At 40.3% G+C, this 26,382-nt stretch overlaps 1 protein-coding gene across 5 annotated transcripts in view; it reads right to left on the bottom strand.

The window, feature by feature from the left end:
• Window positions 1-5,442: 5,442 nt before the first annotated feature.
• Window positions 5,443-26,382, bottom strand: part of dusp8a (dual specificity phosphatase 8a) — a 38,862-nt gene continuing 17,922 nt past the window's right edge. For 2 of the 5 annotated variants that reach the window (XM_026919270.3, XM_026919271.3), the window contains exons 4-7: window positions 9,910-10,076; window positions 9,484-9,643; window positions 9,066-9,189; window positions 5,443-8,897 (exon numbers count right to left, since the gene is read on the bottom strand). In XM_026919270.3, the coding sequence (XP_026775071.1) occupies window positions 7,841-8,897; window positions 9,066-9,189; window positions 9,484-9,643; window positions 9,910-10,076 (1,508 nt within the window). In that variant the 3' untranslated portion in view covers window positions 5,443-7,840. Of the gene's footprint in view, window positions 8,898-9,065; window positions 9,190-9,483; window positions 9,644-9,909; window positions 10,077-11,166; window positions 11,671-14,372; window positions 19,047-26,382 lie in introns of those variants that run through there. The other 3 variants (XM_053237075.1, XM_026919272.3, XM_053237076.1) reach the window with 3 other exon arrangements.

Below are 26,382 nucleotides of genomic sequence, written 5' to 3'. Positions count from 1 at the left end.
TGTGAGAGGATATTATATGGGGAGCTTACACACTATAGCCGAGACCCCTTCACATTTCTGCCATATGGCAAATGGTACCAGAGCATAAAGTTCACTAACCCCACCCTGATCAGAGAGAACCTAATCCCCAACTCTTTGTCCTGATTTCATCCCATTACCTTGTCACTTTAAAAACACTGATTGAACTTCAGGAAGACATTTGCATTGTCTGTTGTGTAATGCACTTGAACATCTCTGTATTAGCCTCATAGTTTTAATAATATATTTCTTCTCGCTCCATCTGTTACAGTTTAATTGCTGTCTTGTATTTGTTATTTTATTTTTATGTATGCATGATAGACTGTGCACGAAAGCAGACATATTGCATTTTTTGTGAGTGTTTACGCTTCTAATACTTCTTAAAATGACAGGCTTAAAAAGCCATTACTAAATCCAAAATCTGCATGTTATAAGTAGCATATAATCAATATACTTAAGTACTGTATGTCACTGGTTATCTTATAATCTGATTATATTATATAAACCCAAAAGGTTCATGTTTAAACTTATATTAATTTAAGCTAATATACTACTGTATATATCAGCAAATCATATTTCTACATGACAAAGAGTAAGCGATAGAGGGCAGCATCAGTCCAGTGACAGTAAATTTGTTTCATTGCAGATTATGATGTTAAGCTGATTAATTTAGGATACATAATAAAGTAGGAAAATAATAATTGAAAAAGAAAAAATATTAAGAATTTACTGAGGTGTGATAGCCATTGCTGTTATTTTAATTCCACCCACTAAATTATTGATAATTTGCAAAGATTACACAAAAACATTTTCATAGAACTGCAAATGAGACTGTATATGTTAAACACTATTGCAGAGTTCTTCCATGGGACTTGGGCCAACACAATGCCTGCAACAAGCCCTCCTGTTTTTATCTTTGATTAATAAATTGTTTCAGGCACTCACTGTTTACAGAGAGTCAATTTGAGGAGAGAGTCAACAAGAAAAAGAGCAGATGCAGCTCTGATGTAACAACACTGAAAGTTTCTATATATAAACTCTGGGAATCAAGATGAGCCTGGAACACAACATGTCTATGGCTGGGAACAATCACGTCCTCACACACACACACACACACACACACACTTCCATAATTACACCTAATAAATGCTGAAATACACCTAAATCTAGTAACCAAAGTCTTAATCTCAGTAACCAAAAGGAAATGATATACCATCACTTTTTGGCTGTTTTGGGTTTTTAGAAAAGAGCTGTAGTTTTTGTAAAAAAGCAGCTTTCCTCATGGGAACCAGCATAAATGTCCCCATAAGGTCAACATTGTCATATTTCTATCCTTGTGGGGACCTTTGGTCCCACCAAGATATAAAAAAACATACCACCACACACACATACACACACACCTGTAAATGGAACGTATGACATTATTATTTCATGTCTTATTAAGTGACAAACATTAATGATCTTGAAGTAAAATAGGCAAAAATAAATAAATTAAAAAAAAAAATTGAAAGCAGCCTGAGAACACATCAGAGATGATCTCAGTGCCTGACTGATGCCAGTGGGGATTTTGGTACTGAAATAGCTGAGAAACAGAGGAATCTGTTGTGTTTCAGTGGCAGCGTGTCATCATGCAGTCATAGTCAGCTGCCCTTCAGTTATCATAGATTTAGACAAGCACTAGTCATCATTATCTCTGCATAAAAACATCTATACAGAGGCAAATGGAAAGTATAAAGATGTTTTTATACAGAGGTTAGACAATGCATTGTGTAGGTCATATAGAGGTTAGACATGAGGGTGGACAGTGGTGGAAAAATGATACTCAAGTGAATGAGCTGGGCTGTTGTGTCAAAATCTTACTCAGGTTGCTATATCAGTCACAAATAATATTTAGCAAAACGTAAATAAGGTACACTGAACACTATTCAGATTCAGAGACTCAATTACTGTTAAAGGATGTATGTAGGTTAATGTTAGGGTTACCTTTTCTTATTACTTTGTATGAAATCAAACAAAATCCAACGACACTGCAGTCACTTGATCAAGGTCATATGAAATTTTAAAGTTTTCTTTTTATTTTTATATAAGAGTAAATTTAGACAACTATTGGTTGTAGTATCCAAACAAACTGAAAAGAATTTGATTTGGATTTTTGTAAAAATATAGTTAATAAATAAAATTAACATGCACTGAAATTTGATGTAATTTGTAGATAGGTAAAACTAAAAAAAAAAAAGCTATGAGGGTTTTTTTTTTAATAAACATATAATTGAGTAAGAGTCTAAGTATTCTTTTTTATTATTATCTGGTAAAGTACAAAACCCTGTAAACAATAGTTGAGTAGAATAAAGAAGTTGAATTACTGAAGTATTCTCTAGCTCTAAGGTCAGATGATCAAGACAATGGTTTGCTTAGGGAACTAAACAAGGCAAGGAGTGAGAAAAAGATCCCTACCAGTGAGGGAAAACAAAAAAGAATTCCACAGTGGGAAGAGGGGAATTTCTCCCTCCACTTTCCCACCAGACTGAGAGAGCCCCTGGGCACACAGCAGGCTTTCTCACTGCTGGGTATCACCTTGACCTCCAGCTCTCACTGTACTGTTTGTATGTGTGTGTTTGGTCTCAGTATGACCTCAGTACTGGCATTATGTGGCCTTCACCAGTATAATAGGGCCGTTTGCCACATATTTACTTCATCTTTCCTTTCAGTGGAGACTCTTGATATAGAAGACCTATATAAAGAAGAACCAAAATGCAGAGGTGAGAAGTAACACAGTACAATTATTTTGTTACTGTACTTAAGTTTGGTTTTTAAGTATAATCTCTATATTCATATAGCCTATTTGTAATCACACAGATTCAAAGAGTTGATCTAAATTCCTAACAAATTTAAATTTTAACATATGTAACAACAAGAATGAGAGCTAATACCCATCACTGTCAACAAGCTGTTGCTATATAGCTGTTGCTATATACACCGATCAGCCATAACATTAAAACCATCTGCCAAATATTGCGTAGCTTCGCCTTGTGCCACCAGAACAGCTCTGATCCGTCGAGGCATGGACTCCACAAGACCCCTGAAGGTGTGCTGTTGTATCTGGCACCAGGATGTTAGCAGCTGATCCTTTAAGTCCTTTAAGGTTGTGAGGTGGGGCCTCCATGGATCAGAGTTGTTTGTCCAGCACATCCCACAGATGCTCGATCGGATTGAGATCTGGGGAATTTAGAGGCCAAGTCAGCACTGTGAACTCTTTGTCATGTTCCTCCAACCATTCCTGAACAATTTTTGCAGTGTGGCAGGACACATGATTGTGCTATTCTGAGGCCACTGCCATTAGGAATACCGTTGCCATGGAGGGATGTATTTAGTTTGCAACAATGCTTAGGTAGGTGGTACGTGTCAAAGTAACATCCACATGAATGCGAGGACCCAAGATTTCCCAGCAGAACATTGCCCAGAGCATCACACTGCCTCTGCCGGCTTGTCTTGTTCACATAGTGTATCCTGGTGCCATGTCTTCCCCAGGTAAGCGACACACAAGCACTCGGTCATCTGCATGTTGTAAAAGAAAACGTGATTCGTCAGACCAGACCACCTTCTTCCATTGTTCCATGGTCCAGTTCTGATGCTCACATGCCCATTGTAGGTGCTTTCGGCGGTGGACAGGGGTCAGCATGAGCACTCTGACCGGTCTTTTGCTACGCAGCACCACACACAGCAAGCTGTGATGCACTGTGTTCTGACACCTTTCTATCGTAGCCAGCATTAACTTTTTCAGCAATTTGTTCTAGATTAGTTCTTCTGTGGCTAGCTTTCGCTCCCCACACGCATTACTGAGCTTGGGTGCCCATGACCCTGTTGCCAGTTCACTGGTTTCCTTCCTTGGACCACTTTTGGTAGGTACTAACCACTGCAAACATACCTCACAAGACCTGCCATTTTGGAGATTCTCTGACCCAGTCATCTAGCCATCACAATTTGGCCCTTGTCAAAGTCGCTCAGATCCTTACGCTTGCCCATTTTTCCTGCTTCCAACACATCAACTTCGAGAACTGACTGTTCACTTGCAGCCTAATATATCCCACCCCTTGACAGGTGCCACTGTTATGAGATAATCAATGTTATTCACTTCACCTGTCAGTGGTTTTAATGTTATGGCTATGCAGTGTATGCTTTCAATAAAGAGTTTATATTGTGATAGCTATTAGCATTCGGCTAGTTTGTACAGTCAGAGTTATCATGCTAGCTTACATTTGAGAGGTTAGGAATAATTTGCTTATGTTTTTCTACATTCCTTGTTGAAAAGGCAATAATTTACCATCAGTAACTAAAATCAGTGTGTGACTTGAGGCAGATGTCTTTCTCTTTTGTGAAACTTACATTTTTCTTTTGTAAATTTAGGAGTTCACATTTTTCTACTTTATCTTGAGTGAAGACTTTGAAGCTTTAGCTATTACCTATATTAATTTTATAATTTTTTTATATAATTAATCGCAGTTCTACATTAGTAAGGAATTCAGGTATATTTACCACCTTTATCACAATGTAGGTGCTACATATACAATTACTCCGAAGACTCAGAGAATATAACACATTCAATTATTTTCTTCAGAGTGCCTTATTCAGTGTCATTCCCTTCCATCTACAGACATAACAATCATATTTAAATCTATCACAATAAAAAGTAGATAATTCTCCTTTAAATGACAATTCAATGTTCTTAAATACAGAATGTTAGTGAAAGTACAGCTAGTATTTGACACACAAACATATTTGTATCAGTGGAGTTTAAGCCCGTTCACATATGAGCTTTGGTACATAATTGTAAGGATAATCTGAAGGCGATGTTAAGCTCTCACCTTGGCAGGGATGGCTGAAGATTAGCCAGTTAAGCCTCATTCGGCTGAATTACCCAGTCACACACATGCTCCTGGTTTTATCCAGGTAACCAAAACCCACCACATGCTGCATTATCTTTGCACAACACAGTTTTTTCTTAACATGCAGTTAAGAGAGTTGAAATTCTTGAATTTTGGAAATTGGATAGAAACCTAAAGCAAAATCAGCTGAGTAAATGCTTTAACATCTGAATCAGGAACTACTGCAGCAGATCAGTCAGTTTTATCTACAGACTGCAGTACTACAAACTCCTGTATACTATACTGTAGTAACATACTAGACATAATCCCTTGGTTTGGATTTTAATGTATCTTCAATCACTTGGCTCCTTCTAAAAGAACACGTCAACAAACGATATCTTATCATGTGATAATTTGAATATAGACTAATTCATTTAATATTTCTTATTATGAAATTATGATAAACAACTTTCAAGCTTGAAAAGGTATACCAGCAGACAATGCTGCTTATTTCTTATATTTTGAGATGTTAAGTATGGATAAAGGAGGAACTCACACCAGCTCATATTTTATGATGTTTGTATTTTTGTTTCATCTTCACAAAACAGGTACAGGGGAGGAAAAAGCCATTGAATAGAACCTGAGGTATTTTGCGTCAAGCAGCCTAAGGTATTAGGATTTTCTCTGAAAAAGTTCCCTATTTCAATTATTCTTCTAGATACGTTGCTATTTACACAACATAATAATAATAATAATAATAATAATAATAATAATAATAATGTTGCCAACAATTAAACAGTTTCAGCAAAAAGGACAGCCTGCATCTTTTCATTACATGTCTTAAATAATGACAACAATATGTTTAAAAATATAGAGGTGATGAAATAAAAGGAAATACAGGTAATGTATCACACAAGGAAAGAAAAAGAACAAACAGCAGCACAAGTACAAGGACAAGGGTTTGCCATACAGAGTAGCTAACTGAGAATACATCCATAAATAAATAACCAACCATCCCACAGCAAAGGGGCAACACCATGCACATGTACAGACATGAGAGACCCTTTCAGTGGGATTTCCTTAAACCTTTGGAACATATAAGAAATAAGAGAGTTAATTACATTGAAAAATTGCATGTGGGTGTGAAAGAGAGTGAGAGAGAGAAAAACAGAGAACAAATAAGAGAAAGAGTGAGAGGATGAGAGTTGTGCAGGTACCCAGAGCTCAGAGATGGGACTTGTGTGCACTTCCCCTGAGCTGAACTGGACCATCATGTGCCATCATTCTACCACACCACATCAATGTTGCCTCCATTTAACCCATCACAAACCTTTCTAAAAGTAGAGATAACTGAGGCTATATGACTGGTAGGCACAGCTAATGAACTGAGCTAATACCATAATTTGGAACATATCTTCTAAGTTTTTAGAAGTTAGTTTTAATATCACCTGCAGATAAAAGAGTGAAGGAAAACAAGATCGACCTCATTCAAAAATACTCATCTGTTTGATGGTTTGGGTTCAAAAAGGTCCACTGTCATTAGTCACTCACATTTCATCCATAAACAGGCCCAAGCTCACAATAAATAATATAAATATTAATAAAAAAGGGACAAACATTAATCCTTTAGAATCTCTCAACATCTTCATGTATGTGCTTATAGATAAAAAGCTCAATTCCTTAAAATTATAACCATTTCGGGAAGCCAGAATATAATTTATTTTAGATTATACATGCTTACAGGCTTATTGTATTTCAGAGCTAAAAAGTTGGACTAAACTGAAACAGTCCCAGTATGTGAAAGTTCAGGATAGGTGTAATGCATCAGGGTTTGTAAAAGATTTGTGGTACCCTTATGATGAGATGTTTCATGATCTCTTCCTTAAAGCAACACAAAGTGCATTACAAAATACCACATGAATTCATTTTAACAATCACTCTCCCTTACAGTTGAAAATAAAGACAAAAGATGAAGAAAAGAGAATATATTGCTTGTAATTGTGTATCAGTTTTGTGAATGAGTTCATAAATACCTTGTAGTCAAAAACTGAGGTCAACACCAAAAAAAGGATCCACAATCATTATATTATTTCTCATTACCAGAATGAACAGATAAAATAAATTAAAAATATAATTGAGAACCAAAAAAATTAAAATGTCCCTTAAGAGAGCTATGCATGGTGTGTATAATATTCATCTGTAGGGAAACCAGCAGCCTCATATACGGCAGCATGCTCAGTGTGAGAAAGGTGGGTAGTAGGTCCTTTCGTACCCACCCTTTGTACAGTGTGTGGGGGCTGAAATCAGGGAAAAGGTAAAGAATAAACACATAGAAGAAAAAACAGCAGGCACTGCAGGAAAACTTCCACAATGCTTTTTTTTCATAACGTTCCTGCATCCTCCTCCAGGATTATTTACTCGCATACAGGAGCAGGGGGGAACAAAAGCAGTGCACAAAGAAGCCTTCATCTGTTCAGCACAAGTCTATACCAGGGCTTCAAGTGTGTCGGTAGAGGCCCCTTGAGTTGTGGATGTGTGAGTCCACCGAGTCTGTGTGAGAGTAATACCAGATGCAAGTGTGACCAGAGGACACTGAGACATGCTTTAATCTCAATACACTGTGAGGCTGGTAAAGCTTTTTGTTGGAGACGGAAATGTCGTACACTGAGAGTTGGATTCTGCAATCAAATACAACAGTTCTGTCCTTATTCCTCCCAAATTGTTCTGGGATTGTGATGGCTTATAAACAGCGGAGACAGTGTAAAGTCTGCCTGCATCCAGCTCAACTGGCTCTGAGTCTCAGAGACAAACACAAAAATCCATAATTGATTTTTCATGGTCCTACACACTAAAACAAATGCTCCTAAAGTCAGGAATCAGTCAGCCATTGCCATTCTGTCCATCAGTCCTCCTTCACCTGCCCACCTTATGCCCGCCACTACCATGGTGCAGTGCATCTGTCAGGACACTTCAATTATCTCCATACTGCCTGAGAAGCTGGACTGCTTACCAATCTTGCCAAGCTCCTCCCTCGAACGTGTATCCGAGATTCCATCTTCAAACTCCATCTGACAACTGCGACGCTTGAACTGTTTGTCAGTACCAGCAGTAGAGCCAGATGTATCCTCATGCCAGCTCGCTCGAGACTCCCGTACCTCTCCCGCCTTCTGACGTAACCGGACAGCCTCACACGGCCCCGGAAGTGCACTGCAGCCCAGTGGAGCAAAATGTACTGATGCTGACCCAGCCCCTGCACTAGTCAGTGACTCGTAGAACCAGGGGGCATCACCTGTTGGTGTGACTGGTGTAGTAGCCTGTGAAGTGTCCCGGTGTTTTGTCCACATGGGGCCAGTGCCAGCTACAGGCAGGCCAAGCAGCATTGCGGACTTCAGGTTCTCGTCCAAGCTTGGGCTCTTGTGCCCGGACAGTGAACGACCAAAACTCAGGCTCAGAGACTGCACGGGTGAGCTGGCTCCGCTGTGCTTGTTTTTCCTGCGCAAGCGAACCTTTGCACTGCTCTCAGCCACTGGGCTTGGCGAATCGGCTGAGCTGGGGCTGTCTGAACACGGAGACATCTGGCACATGCCATTTGAGGACCCTGGACTGGGGCTGTCCAGTTTGCAGAGCTTGGGAACATCCTCAACATGAATGGGCGTGAGGTGGGGACACTGGTTGGGCGTGTAGACGGACTTGATGTCCAAAGAGAAGGAGCGCTTGAGGCGGTTGGTATCCAGGATGCGCTCAGCTGACAGATTGAGACCATTGAAGCCCTGCTGGAGGGACGTGGGAGATGGCAGCTTGGCCTCTGTCTCTGAGATCTCTGACTCGCCATCTAGTCGAACCTTCTCTGGTTTGGAGGTGGTTTCTCTTTTTGGTTCCTCTGCCTTGCTGGGCTGCTCATTCTTCTCCTGACCTGAAGACAGTGCCTTCAGCAGACGGAGACCCTTCTCAAACTCAAGCAGCTGGCCAAGGAAGTTAAAGTTTGGTGATATTGAAGGTCTGCGATCTTTAACAAACCTGGTACAACAGAGAGAAGCGTAATCCTTTAGTCAAATGCATAGTGTCTAGGCGTTACTGTTTACATATCTCTATGTGAGTCATTCTTCTGACTAAGGAAACATCTAATATTACACCATCTTTTAAATAACATGCAATTTAAGCTGCAGAGTGTCAGAGGTAGTTTACCTGTATGCCTCATCCGATGACAAGCCCATTGTCTTCATGATGTAAGCAATAGCGATAGTGGCAGACCTGGAGATGCCAGCTAAACAATGGACAATGACTCTGCAGTTGGAAACCTTGGCTTTGTCTAAAAAGGTTGAGGAAAACAAACATGAGTGACAAACACAAAAGACAACCAAACACCATACTGACAGGCCAAAGGAGAAGTACATCTAATATGCAGAAAAGCCTCTAGAAAACAATCGTGCTCTTCCGGGTACTTCCTCAGGGCAAGCTGCTCATTTTTCTTGTCAGCTCCCCACATTCTAGATGAGATGGGTTTTTTAAGCTCCGATCCAAGTACAGTTTTACTTAGTGTACTCCTAACCCTAGGTGAAATAAATCCTAAGCATAGACATTCCAACTATTTGCAGAGCCTTACCGATGAACTCATTAGTTTTGTCCAGCCAGGGTAAGAGTTTCTCACAATAGTTGTCATTGACAGGAATGCGCATGAAGTGGCTCTCTGAGATGAACTCAGGTTTTGGACATGTGTTGCTGGCATTAAGCACATACGTGATCCCATTCTGGGCCATCAAATCCTGGAACAATGGAAAATATGTCAGCATTGCCAAGTATATCATCTTAAAAACCACATAAGACAAATTCTTGATCAGTGCTAAGATGGCACACCAAACAACTGGTCTTGTAGTTAGAAGTTCAGGCAACTTAAATAGTGCTGTAAAACTAGCCCCTAAAATCAGTGGCAAAATGTTTCAAATCATTAAGCCAGGCTAGAAAACTTTTCAATGATCTGTATTGGTGAAACCTTCCACAGACTCCCCACAACAATAATGCTCTGTCTCACCTTGTTAAGCACATCTTTCTGGGAGCCTAGATAGAGATGGGGCAGGATGCGCGTGGGGCCCACATTGGCCACAGGCAGGCAGGGTTGAGACAGACTCATGGGTAGTGTGGCCACCGGCTTCCCTTCACACAGTCCTGGGAAGCAGGAGGAGAACGCTGCAAAGCCACCTGCCAAGAAACGGAGAGTAAGAATAAAAAACATATCAGGAACATAGTTATCCGGCAAAAAATACAATACAAGTAATGACTGATGCAAAACTATTAGAAGGAGCTGAGAAGGTTGGAACATTTTGAGTCTTCCACTAAATACTGTCAGTGCTGGCAAGTGTAATGTCAGCAATACCACTGACAGCTTCTAGAGCAACACTTAAAACAATAATCTGTTAAGTGTGACGTGGCTCAAAAAGAATAAGAAGGCAAAAGCAGGAAAGGCTTTTTTAAATCAACACCATGCAATGAATGATCAAGACAAAACATTCCACCCATATGACTTAGACACTAAACAAACACAGTATGATTAAAGTCATGCAGTTATCATGAAAGAGCAGAGTGTATGCTCTGATCACATGAATGCTCCCATCATGTGAAGCGCAGTATAACAGGGTGCTGTCTCTTTAAGAGCCAGGCGGTCCCAGTTGTGTCTCTTGCAGCTCTGTTTCCTGAATGACCTAATATCCTTTACTGAACAATCACGTCAGGCCTGGAGAATGAGGGAAGCTACAGGTGTAGGCTTTGCACAGAGGCCCCTGATTCAGAAGTGGCTGCAGCTACAGTGCCCCTGACAGCCACCCACACACACATTCAGCATATGCACAGACACTACACACACATGCAAATGTTTTATAAAAGTTTGCGTAATGCATTCTGGCACTAGATGGAGGGATAAAAAGGAAAGCATTTGTGTGATTAAAGGAAAGCATGAACCTAATCTCAGAGGAGGTACATGAGAATCTGGGACATGTTAACCCTGGGAGTGTAAGTACATTTGCACACACACATACACACTCAGAGCACAGCAGTCAGCCAGAGAACCATGACATCACTGTGTCTGCACAGCCAGGAAACAGAGCAAAGAGCAAAAGCCATAGTACAGAGAAGAAGGGAGGAGGGAGAGAGGCAGGAGGGAGGGAGAGAAATACAGAGAAGTAAAATGAGTCAAGGCAAATAAAGCCAGAGCTGATAAGCAGGTTTTTAACAAAGAGTCAGCATGGAGTGGTAGAGTATGACATCATCCAGCCTTCACACTCGACTGACTAACCGCAGTTCAACAAACAGCAGCCAACAGCCACGGGCATTTCCAGCTAACGGCCACGCCGAGCACCTGTCTCCCCCACTCTGTATCCAGACTCTTGTTTCTGAAACAAAGTTTTTGATGCCTGGCTCTTTAAGAGGTTGAGTGGCAGCTTGTCTGTTTCCAGCTATTAATGGCAACTGCTGGGTCGATGACATCAGCGCAACAGAAGGGGGGTTTCGCGTGTCAGGCAGAACGAGGCGGGCCTTGGACACTCAATTTGCTCTCGAAAGCCCCAGTGAGGGGTTGAATGACTGCTGCCCAAATTTTTCCACGACCCCCACCCTGTGTTGAACCTCCTGTTCACCTCTGCTCCCCAGTCTGGTCCCTCCCCCATTCGCTCCTGTTCATAACCTCACTTGCCAGGAGGGCAAGATGACATCATTGCTTGCATGGGCTGGTCGCTATGTCAACATTTGTCAGTAATACCCATGAGCATGGACTTTAGGCCTTTCTCCTCCACCACCCCACCTCCCCTTCACCCCCACTCCCCATTTGGCAAATACTCTCCCGTGAGCTAATAACAGTTTCAGTCATCTCAGAATCTGCCACAGCGAGGCAAGGATGTAGGATGTTCCTCCAAAGCAGGAATGTAACATTCCTCATCCTCCCACACACAGAGGAACAGTCTTCAGTCTGAGAGCAGGATGTGTAAGTCCATAACGCAGATCAGGAACATAGAGCACAGAATGGGGAAATGGAAGGAAACAGGAAGGATCTCTTCGACAGAGAGCTCCAATGGCCTTCTTCCTCACTTTTACAGATCACGTATGATCTCCTGCTTTGAGTCATTCCTAGATGAGCTTTATATAGCAACCTAAAGAGCAACGTGTTCCTGGACAATGAAAAAAACAACCCTGAAAAACATTCAGCTCCAAAGACACTTGAGCTATTGGAAAAGCCAAACAAAGGAAAATACTGCAAAGAGGTCCATGCATTTTTAAGGCAATGGTAGCAGTATTTGAGATCACAGGCATCCCAAATGTGACATAGTGGTTGCTCGGCCTACATTTATCAACTGCAATAAAGGGCTTGAGAGTGGTGCAATGGTCTAAGCATTCACCCTATCATTGGGGCATTAAGAACACCATAATCGTCTATGGTCAGGAGTCCAAGAAGATGACTGGTCCTGCTCTCTGTGTTGGAAGGCTGGGTTCTTTCTGTGCATATTAGCCTTCAACTTTTTAGTTTGCTGGTATGTGGGAGGGCCCGATTGTACACTAGCTCCTTATCATAATGACCTGGTTATGCATGCGGGAGTGAGATGATGTTCCTAACTTGTTTGTCCACATCACCTCTAGTCATTCTGGAAAAACCCAAGCAATCCCACAGTGGCATATTCCATGAATAAGCCATCATACACATATTACACATTGGGAAAACACATTACACATGCACAGAAAACAAAACATTCACTATCCTAATTCCACCCATACACCCCTTCCACAGGTGACATCATTTTTGTCATGTGTATGGACGATATAATTGTGTGCAAGGCGGGGGTGGGGGCTGTAGAGTGATATATGCCAGCACCGGGCCTGAACTGGTCCAGCTGAGCTGTGAGCCATTCACACACACTTCCTCTCCACCCTCTGTCTGTCTCTGCCAACTTCTCTTTCGAGTACCCATCAGTCCTTGGCATTTTAGGCTGCACTGTGTTGATTATAAGCAGGTGCAGGGGTTTCTATAATATTGCAGTAGTAACACAGTAGATAAATCTTTATCCCGATGTGTAATTTCTTAAAATTTCCCACATTTATCATTTTCTGAGCATTGTGTACAGGCTTTAAGGGCTTTTAATATACATTAAATGCATTTAAGGGATTTTAATAAACAGCAAATATGAATATGAGTAAATCTCAGTTCTATAACCAATAATTATACCATAAATATATGTTATCCTTTGTTAAAATAACATACAGAGTGTAAAGGAAGCATTTACACACAGAGTGCATTAACCCCGGTGCCTGACATCAGTCCACTCACCCTGCGGCACAAGACCTCCAACACTAGAAGCCTTTCAGTGTGTATCTTTTCAGGCAAACTCTAAAGGCCTTTCCACACACACACACTCCCATTCACCAGCCCCAATCCAAAAGCATTGATGGAGCTGAATGGAGCTCACAGAGACACACACACACTCACCCCCACCCCCGGCTCTTCAGCCTCCAGATGCAGAAGACATGACGCCATTGAGAAGCAGCCTCCATCTGTCCCTCTCCATCTCCATGCGTGCATACACACACACACACACACACACACACACACACACACACTCTTAATTTCCATCTCAATGAGGCCTGTATGACATCATAGCACACATGCATGCCGCACAATGAGGAACATTAAGAGCAGCAGGGCTCGCCTCTGGTGTTCCATGTCACGCTTCACAGATTAGGAGAGTATAAAGCCCCAAGGCCCCATATAACCAAACCATTAACTGTTAGTTCTACTACTATTATTGCCATTCTTGCTAAAAGCAATCCAGCCACCTTACCTATGTGTAACAAACCTCAAATAAAAGTGAATGACTTGATAACAGCAACCGTTTAACCGTCGCTCTGTGACAAAGCACAATGCAAATACAGTGAGTCATATAGGCTGTTTGCACAAAGATATACATGCTGCTGTTTACACAAAGACACACACACACACACACACTCACATTCGCACTATGTCATAGTGCAAGACACATTGCACGATGTGTCCTTATCCATTTTGTGATAGTTTATCAGCATACGTAATTTCTCCACTGTGGCTGTTTGGTTAAAGGCCAACTAGGCTGCACACTTTATACAACTTTATCTGTCTAATGTTAAAACCCAGAGAACTGTCATTTCATCAAAGCATAAAAAGCATTTAAGTATTTTTATGATTCTACAGGAAAAAAAGGAATATAAAAAAAAAAAAATATATATAAGAAAAAGAATGAAAGGTAAAAGAAAGTTCATAATAAAGAAAGAAAAAGAAAGAAAGAACAATGAAGAATGACAAAAAATAAAGACCAATATTATAGAAGGAAAACAAACAAATAAATAAATAAAATATGGACAAAGTAAAAGAAAGAAAAAAAGCAAGCAAAGAGAAAAAAAACCTGAACAGGAATATAATGACAAACAAAACAAAAAAATATAAGTAAACAGTAGTAAATAATGAATTAAAGAAGGACTGACAACAAAAGTATGAGGAGATCAGACAAGCGGGTGCAAATGCCGAACGGCTCCAGTGTGACCTATACACACCTCGCAGCTCCCGAGCCTCCTTCATCCTGCGCACTCTGATCTTCAGCCTCATGCCGGTGTGAGGAGTGGGGGAACAGAAACACTCCTCAGGAGAGGATATGACCACTTCCAGAGACATGCACACCTCCACACGCCAAGCTCACCAAAGTACAGCAGCTCAGCACATACAAGGCATGAGAGAAAAACGAGACTCCTCGCAAATCCGTGCAAAAAAAAAAGTGGGAAAGCAGCTTTGTGTGCTGACTTAGCAGGTAGGTGGAGGAGAAGAGAGTAACAGCTGGAGGAGAATCGGGCTTCTGACAGCGGGTCCTCAGTGTTGACACACACAGCGGATCCTTCAGCAATCGTCCTCTGTGTGGCAACTGAAAGTGGAGCTCCCTATTGTTGTACAGCCTGCACTCGCTCACTCAATCGCTCACTCTCTCTCATCAACTGACTTTCCCCTCCCTCCCTCTCTCTCTCTCTCTCTCTCTCTCTCCTCCCTGTGACCTAAGACTGAATGAGCTCATGTGCTATGAGCACAGGCTTCTCTCTCTCTCTCTCTCTCTCTCTCTCTTTCTCTCTCTCGCTCTCTGTGAGCAGAATCCTGGCTCATGCGTGAGGCATGCAAACCACATTCCTTACTCACCCAGCAAATATGCAGCCACCTTAGAGGCCCCCTTTAAGAAAAACTCATTTCTCTTTGCAGACCACCAAGCTGTGCTAGTCACGTTCAAATTTTGGAGCACAAGAGAAGTCAAGAGTTTTAATGGCACCAGATTCACACGAGTCGTCTGGATTGCATAAAATGCAATGTTAAGGCTGTACTGACTTGAGGTCCGTAATCCTCAGCTGCAGCCTACTCTCATCCACTTCATCCACGCCAGAAAAAATGACACTTCTTTATTTCCTTTGGCTAGAATGAGTGTTTCTGTCACCCTTGCTCATTTCCAAGAAACTATTACAGTATATGAACTAGTTCCTGCTATCCCACCAGTTAAATTTAGCATCGTGGGAGCTCTAGTTTGTATGCTGATTAAGGTTGATCTTCGTTGTCTTAGCCTGCTTGGACGAATTTATAAAGGCCTATTTGCAACCGGAATGAATTACAAGCCACTAAAAACTGCCCAGAGAGATGCTATCATTTGTACTTGGCAAACGCTTTAAATAGGGAGGCTAGTCATTCTTTCCATGTGGCTAATTTGCAGAAACAGCCGCAATCCATGCAATGCGCTTTCAAGAACAGCAGTCGTGCGTCAGCGCACTTCTGCAAGAAGCCTCCCTTTTAATATGAGCAATTAAGGGAGTGAAGGAGGCAACACCATTTACAACACACAGCTAATCTGTGTGTTGTCTGACATCAGCCCTGCATGTTGGCCTAGTAAAAGAATGATGGAAGCATATGGCAGTGTGCTGAGGCAGACACAATGCCGCAAGCTTCCTTGGCTCATATCCGGCCCCCCGCACACTGCTCAATTATCCACAGACACAAAATTGACTATCATCGCTTTGGTATGTGAGGTACTAAATGAACATGCATAGGATATGCATTTTCTGATTATTCTCATGGAACATTTTAATGTTACGCTTGATGCACATCCTGGATAGTTATCAGCTGAACATCATGTCCTCTGATGCTTTTCACTTTAGTCTGTACATACTGCATCTATACACCATACAGGAAGCTGAGTTGAGGTTTGGGAGCCACACTAAACCACAGCAGCATTTCAAAAGCATTAACTGATTGTTGGCTGCAAACACAGGCCTCCTGCTGGTGTGTATGTGTGGCTCATAGACTGTAATTGCAATAGGATGTTATGGTGCATTGTTATGGCCTGCTTTAGAGAGGTGTGTGTGGGGGGGTCTGTTCAGCATTGATACTGCCAGTTGTGAGCATATCCCATATGTGATTGGCGGGAGGATTGGAGGATGATGTAATGGCAGCGGAGGCCCCAGCTGTCATGCCTGAGGTGTGAGCTAGTCTACAGCGGGGGAGCAAAATCTCATGCCAGCCTAGCGGCTCCCATCACTCAATATGAGCCTCAGGGGGTGTGTACAGAGTGTGTGCACCTGTTCCTCTGTGTGTCTGTGCTCATGTATGTTGTATGTGAATATCATACCAACCATAGGAAATAAGAACCAGTAGCCAGTTGAACCAGCTGAATGTAATCTCTAGTTGAAAGTCGATGGCCACTATGTTTGAGTTTTACAAACTATTAAAAAATAAATGTTTGCACCAAGTGACGTTGTTTGAGCATAGCCTTAAGTTATAACATTAAAAAATTTATACCCACCCCCTAGTGGAAGCAATGTTAAATAAAAATAAAAATAACCCAGTAATTCTGTTCAAAGTGAACATTGCTGCCATGTGCAGAGTAATTTATATTTACAAACCTATTTTGCTATCTTTGTGTAACAGTACATATAACTGGTAGAGTTTTTAAGAGTACAATTATGTAAAATCCTGCATGACCCACTCTTTCCTTGGGTAATGCAAAATGTCATCAAATTGAGATAATCTTCTCTCAACGTATGGTTTAAGGACCGACTTTTCAACCTGACTTACGTTCAGCTGGTGCACCTGTCTGCAGACTACTAGGCATGTCCAAAAAAATCTGTCACTGTATCAGCCCTGCAAGTAAACAACAGTTATTGGAGGAAACCATAAATATGAGGTGCCATTTATATAACCTAGAGCACAGTGAAACAAGAATACTCTCATTTTCAGAGCACTGTAGGATCCACCACACAGGATCACAGCTCAAACCAACAATACACCGTGGAACTACACTTCAACGTCTGGCTGCCTTATGTACACAAAGACGTAAGCGGGCTGCCAGATGAAGTCATGGAAAGAGAGAAACAGGAGCTTTGTGTGTGTGTGTAGTAGACAGAGGGCTATCATTTTTCTTCCTCCGAACTGACGTAGAGATTCAGTGCATGACAGATCTATTAGATAAAAAAAAAAATGGGCCTTTGGTGCACAGTTGCTTTTTAAACAAAAATGGCAGTTTAAAGTCAACATCCTGAGGCTGTACAGGCGACCACCTGCTAACAGCATTCAGTCTAGGACATCTGCCTGCACAAATGCACCATTTTTATGTGCCAATTCTTTCATCATCTTACTCATGATAATCTGCAACATTCAAAATGCCAGTCAGATCCTCTCAGTGCATACGATACTAGTGACACGCATATTAGCAACAGCATGAGGTCACTCTGCTTACGTTTGACATTAGGATTGCATTTTAAAAACCTTCCACACATGCTTCTAATTGATTAAGTACTAGAAAAAGGCCAAAATCATGACAACATAAGACAACTGCTGAAATGAAACTGATGCCATGTTGCTCCGTTTCAGAGAGCTTACAACTATATATCAAATTTTATCCTAATTTTCCTCACGCTGTAAAAGTGGTGCTGAAATTTCTCTCAGACAGATGGGCTGTCTGTCACGTTACATTGTAATGACCTGAAGAACACTGCTCAGGCAAACTGGAGCTGAAAGCAGAATTACTCCCTGCTTCCTTGTCTGCTATCAGCTCCTCGTTAATTAGCCACCCGTCACTCTGTTCTCGCTCAGATGCCAGCCCACCGCTAAGACCAGGGATGTGGTCTCAACTCAGTTTTATTTATTTACTTACTTAGTTTTTTCCCCCCTATTTTCTCCCCATTTTTGTCACCTGCCAATTCCCACCCACTACCTAGCTTTCTCCTATCACAGAACAGCTACCTGGTGGGGCAGGGAACATGTGCTTCCTCTGAGATATGTGATGCAAGCCATTCAATTTATTTTTCAAGCTGCTGCTCATGCTGCATCACAGGGCAGCATAACGCACAAAGATGAAAGCCCTATCTGCCCTTTTCCCCATACATGAACTCACAAACACCCATGATTGGGTAGTATAGCTGTGACGGACAGGGGAGAGAGAGTATGCTATCCCTCCCACCCCGAGAGCACGACCAGTTTTGCACCCTCGTCTTCTGGTATAGTAGGGATTCGAACTAGTGATCTCCTGAATACTTTTCTGTTGCACCATTCGGCCCATTTAAAATAGTATGAGTCTTCTACAGAAAAGAAGCTCTTGCATTGGCAATGCATCTAAGTAGAAATATTTCTGTTTTAGTAACACTGTCTATATGAGAATTAAAGCCATGTTCAGAGACGAACACCCAGGTGCATTTCAGATTTGATAAATATTTCCAGGTTTCCAAGTTTTCCTTTTAGAAGTGGCAATTCAATTTTTGTCCTCATTTATTTCTAGGAAATTTATTATGCAGTTAATACAAAGGAATATTCCTTGCACTGACATACCAGTCTAGTGGGAAATGCTGTGTTGTTGTAGGAAAATGATCCATGCTGGGGTGGTGTGATATGGCTCAGCGTGAAGCAGGGAAGCCGGGTTTACACTTAGCGCATGACTTTGCGTGCATGTGCAGAAGCATCGGCTACTCGAGCAGCATTGTTCAGACACCCTCTGTGTATCTTATATACATCCAGAAGATATAAAAGCAACATTAAATAGATAGCACATCAGAGCTAAAACACACTGACCAGCTCTGTTTCTCTTCAAGACTTTCCTCCGCCATCATGATAGTCATCATTTGCTTGTCTCAAATTGAAAATTCTGACTTTACATTTAAAAATATTTACAAATCTAGAAAATCCAGAAGACTGGTACGCAAAACAGTGCTTTCGGTAGGTTTGAAGTCTACATTGAGGTTTTCAAAATTGAGGTTTTTGAAAACTGAGTGTCAGAATAGTGAAAAAAACTAGAATAACATGTACACTTAATTTAGTTGCTTGTCTGAATGTGACTCCCAGTAACATTTCTAAATATTAGCACACAAGACCCTATTCGTAAATCAAGCAAACCCACGTGGGGTGGCGACCCCTAGTTTTGGATCTCCTAAGTTAATAAGTTGTTCAGCGGCACTCCTTTCAGTAGGTGCAAGAACTGTTAAGCTGTCGTCTGCATAGCCATGAAATTTGAAACCATGTGCATTAATAATCAGCAAATATGAGGAAAATTAAAGTTCCTCAAACATAGACCACTGAGGTACTCAACAGACCACTGAGGTTCATTTTTTCTCAGATCAGTTCATAATTTTCTCAGATCACCTGGCAAAAAAAAATCACCTGTGATATTGCTTAAATAAAACAAAAAAAAAAAGAGTGCAGTAATAATAACAATCTTTATGTAGCACATTATATTTTGAGTTGAGAAACTGAAATTAATAGAAAATACTTTACAAAAAAAATTAGAGGGTAAAAACAAAGTATTTCTGATATAGCACATTAAATGTACATTGAGGTACCATTGATAATGAGCTGCCCATTAATCTGTCAGAATTACTACAAATCATGAAAAGTATATTTAACAAAATAAAAAAGCTAAGAACCAAGAAATGGTTACGTATTTTTTTAAATCTGGATTCTTATGTTTAACAAAAACTTAATCAGTGTTATGATTAGTGCATGAGTCGTCCTGTTTACTCATAACATGACCTATGAGTCACACGCTTGCAAATTAGCTATATGTACTGTTCTTATCTGTCTATCTCCAGAGCCGTGAAATCATGCAGTGACTATTTGTGGTAGCTGACGTTTTTAACCGAATTACTAACCCTCCTGTATATTTTTAGTTAGTCCCAAAAAAGGATGGGTGAACGAAAATTACAGTTCCCAGTTCAGCTCAGACTGCTTCAAGCTATCTCTCTAAATAAAGAATATGAGCGTTCACAGCGCAAGCTGTCATACAGTTCCCCGGCTGGTAAAGCCTCAGCCGTACCTGTGACTAATAGTCACTGTTACACATCAGCACTCCTATGTGTCATACAGTAACGTTTGATGTGTGAGTCATAAACAAGTTCCTCATTTTCATTTCGAAACACCCAAAACCGTAGCTCATATACAGTACAAAGACTGTGATAAGTCATTATCACAATCTATCCATTTATCAACAATCTATCCTGTGTTAATATCTTCATTTCTTTTATATATTTAAATGCAGCTTAAAGTACTTTTCAAAAAAAAAGAACATTAAAAAAGAAGCTAAGAAAAGCGATGAAAGATAAGAGATGTAAAAACAATGAATGCTAGCAGCCTAATAACACCAAAAGATAACATCAAAAATAAAAACAATAGAAATGCTAAACCCAAAAATAAGTTTCAAGAGTGCTTTTTAAAGTTGCTTATGGATATATATCTTGATGAGTAAGCTTAATGTATATCTCCAAACATTCTGAACACTAAGAAGCTTAACCAGTTCTTTTGTTTTTTGTTCATGGGACCGTGTGTTTGGAGATCTTAACCATAATTGTGACGCATATTCAGTTAGGCCTTTTAACATGTATGAACGTGCACTTCTGTGCTGCAGTGAAGACTTTTTTTGTACTGGCTGTAACTTCTCTATGCTATTTTTGGGTAAGACAGTGAACAGTGAACATTACAAAAACCCAGATGAGAGAAAACAAAAACATAAATCAACTTCTTGGCATTGTGCAGCATGAGGTAAGGTCTGTAGCTCACAATGTGTCTAAAGAGAAGAAAATGCTGTTTTAGTAACACTGTCAATATGAGAATTAAAACTGAGGTCAGAATGAAGAGAAACTACCAAGCTTTGCAATTCAGATTGAATATATATTTCCAGAGTTCCTAGTTTTTTTTGTTGTTGTTGTTTGGTTTTAATGAGAAATAGTTAATTTTTTCCTTATATTTCTATGAAATTATGTTTCAATTAATGATGTTTTCAACAACACTCATTCAATTAGATGCAACAACTCTAAAGCTGTGTCTTGCCTGGATAGACATGAAAGTTGACCCCATGGTCATTAATAAGCAGCAAATAAGAGAAAGAAAATAAAAGTTGCCCAAGCATAGTCCCTTGAGGTACTCCATAAAAAGGTCATGTTTTATATTTACATATCCGCCAAGGGGAAGAAAATACTGTTTATTGGTTAGGTATATGTATAAAAAATTACCAGAAATTTCAAACTGGTTTTAAATTCTGTCTAAGTTTATATTTGATCTGTAAGATCACAACACTAAAGGTGTTTTAGTAAAGACAATAGCCTACTGTGTTTGTGTTTGGTGGACAGTACTCTACTGAATCCAATAAATCATTAATCAGATAAATGCTGGACTTAATGATAATTATAAGATTTAATACACAGTTGATGGCAAAGTGGTTTTTTTTTTTTGCATGATCAGTAAAAATTTTGCAATGCCCCTTTAATAGAGGCCACTAAAGTTTCTTTGGTATACTGTGGTACTATGGTATCTTCTGAGAGAGAGCTGAGTGAACCAGGATATATTCTGACAAGAAAAAATGTGTTGCTGGACATTAATCTCAACCATCAGGATTTGATTGTGTTGTAAAACAGTGAGCATTCCAAACAAATGTGTCACGATATTACTGATAAACATCAGAAGACAAAGACATTAATGGAAATCCATTAATGAGACATGCTGAATAAACCCAAGAGAATGCAAAACATTAAGCTTTAATCTGTTAGGATAAAACTTGGAGGTTAAAAGAACCTTGTCATTGCTTGTGACACACGAGCTTTAGTGGCTGATAAATAATTAATATTGGTATTGATGGCTGACTCTACAATAGGACTGCTAGAGTAACAATAATCAAATAATTGATTAATAAATAACAGTCTTTGTTTTGTTGTGGGTTTTTTTTAAACATAAGTCCTGTAGCATAGCCAGGAATTAATTTCCAAGGGAAGATGAGGAAATATACTAAATAATATCACAACATGATGTGTGTTATTAAATTAACAACTGCAACATGCTCTCTGCATTTTGGGAATGCCAGACAGTAGTAGAAGTAGTGATAGCATGAATGTGTCATTTCATCATTTAAAGCACCCCCATCAACCAATCTTGCCATATTAATAAATTTGAAGTTTCAGTGGATCAGTGGATCTGTCATAAATAAAATACATTTATGACAGATCCACTGAAATTGATTCAAATACAACTTATAAACCAGATCAACCCATCTTCTTCTTGTGCAGTAATGCCCAGAGTGTAGCCAGCTGGCTAGTAGATTTCAAACAGAAACGGAAAAAAATGCATAATCCCAATTGGTTAATGTTTCTCACCATAGCAGCTGGTAGCCAATAAGGAGGGATTGTAATAAAAATAATGTCCCTGACTTTGAACTGTGTCATTATTGTGCAATCACAGTGCAAAACAATGTCAAGCACATAAACATCATAAAATATATTAGGGGGGTTCAAACCTGATGATGGGAAGTGGTAGCTCAGTGGTTAAGCTGTTGGACTTCTGCTCGGAAGGTTGAGAGTTCAAATCCCAGCACCACCAAGCTGCCACTGCTAGGCCCTTGAGCAAGGCCCTCAACCCTCAACTGCTCAGTTGTATAAATGAGATAATTGTAAGTCGCTCTGGATAAGGGCGTCTGCCAAATGCCATAAATGTAAATGTTCAAACACCTATGCCTCTGATGTAGTCCACTTAACAGATAAATTAAAGGTTTTCAAAGTTCTCAGTTAAATATAGCAAGATTTTTAGTTTTATATTCAGTGATAACAGCACATCTGTTGAAATCTAAACATGAAATTCATTCCTGAGAGTCCCTTGTGTTAAGCAAATCACTAAGATAAAGCAGAGTGGTCTCAACTGGAGCACAAGGGTGACAATGACATCACTGAGACGTGAACATGCCACACGTGTTAACGGATGTCACATGACAGCACTGACCTTTTCTTGCCAAATCTAGACACGTTACTGATACTACTGTAGAAACACACAGTTAAGCTTGCAAAACACAACATGATAAATACTTTTAAAATATTAAGTTACATTTTTTTAAAGAACATTTTATCCTTTGTCCTTTAGAAATTTAGCTGACACATGCACCAAGAGAAAGATTTTGTACATTTGTACATGCCATGACTTCACTGAAAAATGTATTTACACTTGCGTTTCAGCTTGGTCTCTCCTGAGGAGCTGGGCTCATTTGTTGGTTTTAAGTTGAAGTCAAGCAGGAAGGAGAGCGAGACGATCTGCTACCACTAGGGAGCCATGATGTCATGTGGAGCAGAAGACAAGTCTCCTGAGTGTTACACAACAGGGAGGATGTGTGAGCTGAGGGGAGGAGGAATACTATCGGGAAGACTCTAAATGATGACAAAGTCTGCATTCTTCACATAGGGGCCGTGGGCCAGAGTGGAAAGTCCAAATTTAGCTGAGGATGGAATGGAAAGATCTCTTATCAGGAAATGAGTGTGGGGTTACATCAACAGTGCGGTGTGTTTCAGTGGCAGCTAACGCATGTATGTGTGCACAAGTGTGTATTCCTGTGTTTTGATGTACTTTTCCTGGAATTCACTGAGTGTTTGAAGATTCGTTTGACTTCCTAACAATGTTGCTGTGATACCACTGCAGCTTTAGGAGAAAGAGGTAAACAACAAGTTGCAAAACATGGTACAATCTTATCTTAATTAAAATGATAACTCCAACCTTAAGTGTTCTCATTGCATTTCTAAAGTATGTAAATATTCTCATTTATAATTTACAGCCCTAAAATTTATCTGCTGAGATCCAAATAGCTTTTTTTGCATAGACATATACTAAACATGACCAATGCAAAGGCTTTCAAAAATACAGCTCTTTTATACAAAAAGCATTCTAAAGACATGATAGAATTTTTCAGGGGAGCCTGGACAGCTTGTTCCTATAGTGAAACAGAGCCAAGTTTCCTTCTGCAAAAGTAAAGTAAGGGGTCTGTAAACATGGTGATTTCACCCTTCTGTATGCCCTAGAAAGTGGAAAAAGCGCCAGTGTGTGCTCACAGAGCTCCGTACCTGCTGGAATCTCATGAAAGGCAGTCGCATAGGAAAAGAAGAGCCGAATTTGGCAAAATGGAGAAAAATGGAAGAGCTATGAACGTAAGAGAAGAAAGCAGTGGAAAAGAGAGGAGTGTGGTGGGTTCACGTCATGCTGAAAGAATTTGGCAGCACCAGCTGCTCTGACATTTATTTAGTTCTTTATTTAGTTTCTGGGAATTGACATAAGACATGTAATTTGAGGCCAATGAGCGTGCAGAGAAAAACCGAAAAACCCAAGAAAACATGAGGGCAAATGTCGGGCGAGGACTGGACATTTCTATACACTACTAACTGTGCGCATTCTGAGTGTGTTTTAGTGTGCATGTGTACATGTATGCATCAAAGTGAACAGTTCAGTGTGGGGACCAATTGAAAGGTCATATACCCTTTGACCTTTGCAGACCTTTAGGCAGGCTGAGTGAAAGCATGTAAGGAAAACCAGTTGAGAACACTCTAGTGCACAAACTGGCCGTCAGGCACCAGATGTGATGACCACAGAGGCCTGGACTAAAAATAGAGCAGTGTTTTCAGCACAGAAAGAGAGAGTGAGTGTGTGTGTGTTCACAATAACACAGCATGAGCTCCTCTCGGGAGCTTACCTCACCACCCTAATGGCACCAGTGGCTCCTTCTCAATGAAATCATTGAACGGACCACACAGCACTGGGGCAGTAATGGATAGTGGCTTACGCAGACACAGGAAGTCAGGGAGAGAGACAGAGGTCTAGTAGCTTCCCTTCCAACAAGAGCACTTGAGCAAAGCTCTGAAGCCCAAACTGGATCAGGGATCCCTATAGTGTGATAATGTAGTTCACTCTGAACTAAACCACGTTGCATTGTTGTTAAAATAATGCCCGATTCAGTCCTAACCTACTCAAGCCTGCCTAAAATAATTAAAGGACACAGATTAATGCCTACAAAAAACATTTGTTGTAAAGCTTTTTTTTTTTTCACTGCACAAATTACCAGAACTTCTGGCACCTGACAACATAACCTATTATATTCGATTGGCCACCGACGGAACTTAATGCACTTGTGTGTAGGGCTAGCAGCGGTGCTCATTGCTGACGGTAACCACTAACCATGCAACACCATCCACACAAACACAGAATAATAAAAAAAAAAAAAAAAAAAAAACACAACACCACCTGGTTCTTTTTTTTTTCTGTTTCATTGGTGCTGTTTGTGCCATCAGAATGAAAACTCTCAATGTTTGCTTCTCAAGCTGACTTAATGATTCATGTTTAAGAACCATAAAAGCACAGTGACTTTTATAGTACAAGTACGCAACAGTGTTGCTTTTTTTCTTTTTTTAGGTTTTATCATATCATTCTTCTTATTATTATTTCATCATATTATACCTTTTGGAATGAGCTTTTCTGACATTTTAAATGGTGACTAAATGCACATAGGAACTAAAGCTGTGACAGTTTCTGGTGATAAACAACCTGGTCTGTAGGATTGGGCTGAGAAATTCACTAGAGCCTGTCGCTTGGATTTGATGCTTTACCGTGTCATACCTAATTTGCAGAGAATTGAGAAATCTCTGTCTAAATGTCACTTGTCACTTTGTCTCCTTGTCAGTCGCCACTGTCTCTGTGTCACGCATTTACATAGAAGCCGCTGTTGCTTTGTCGCTTGCTAGTGTGAACACAGGGCTACTGTTGCTGTTGTCAGAGATCTAGTTGTTTCTCAAGTTGGTGGAAAATAAACAGCCCCAGGATCTGCTGGTTCCTGTTTGGGCCTGTTCAAATACAAGAATATGTTGTGATGTAACACCTATAAACGGTACACTTGACATACAGTGACCAGGATACTGTGGCATAAAAAGTCTGTTTGGATTTGCATTGTTTTACAGAGCTTCGCCACTTAATTACCTCATGTGCAAAACGCACATGCTTAAACTAGAAACAGCCTGTAAAAGGTGCAGTGGAAAGACACAAAGTTGCATTCAAAACAAAAAGAGCACAATGAAAGACAGAGAGAGCGGAGAAAAAACGGTCCAGATTTAACACTTGGCCTCATCAAAGTGAAAATCCGCTTTCAACTTCAATCATATATAATCTTCAGTCATCTCTACACGTCATCTTCTTTCT

This window comes from Pangasianodon hypophthalmus, chromosome 9 (genome assembly GCF_027358585.1).
Source record: "Pangasianodon hypophthalmus isolate fPanHyp1 chromosome 9, fPanHyp1.pri, whole genome shotgun sequence".
NCBI lineage: Eukaryota > Metazoa > Chordata > Actinopteri > Siluriformes > Pangasiidae > Pangasianodon > Pangasianodon hypophthalmus.
Note: the sequence above shows the minus strand (reverse complement) of the source record. Positions and strands in the feature narration are given on the sequence as shown.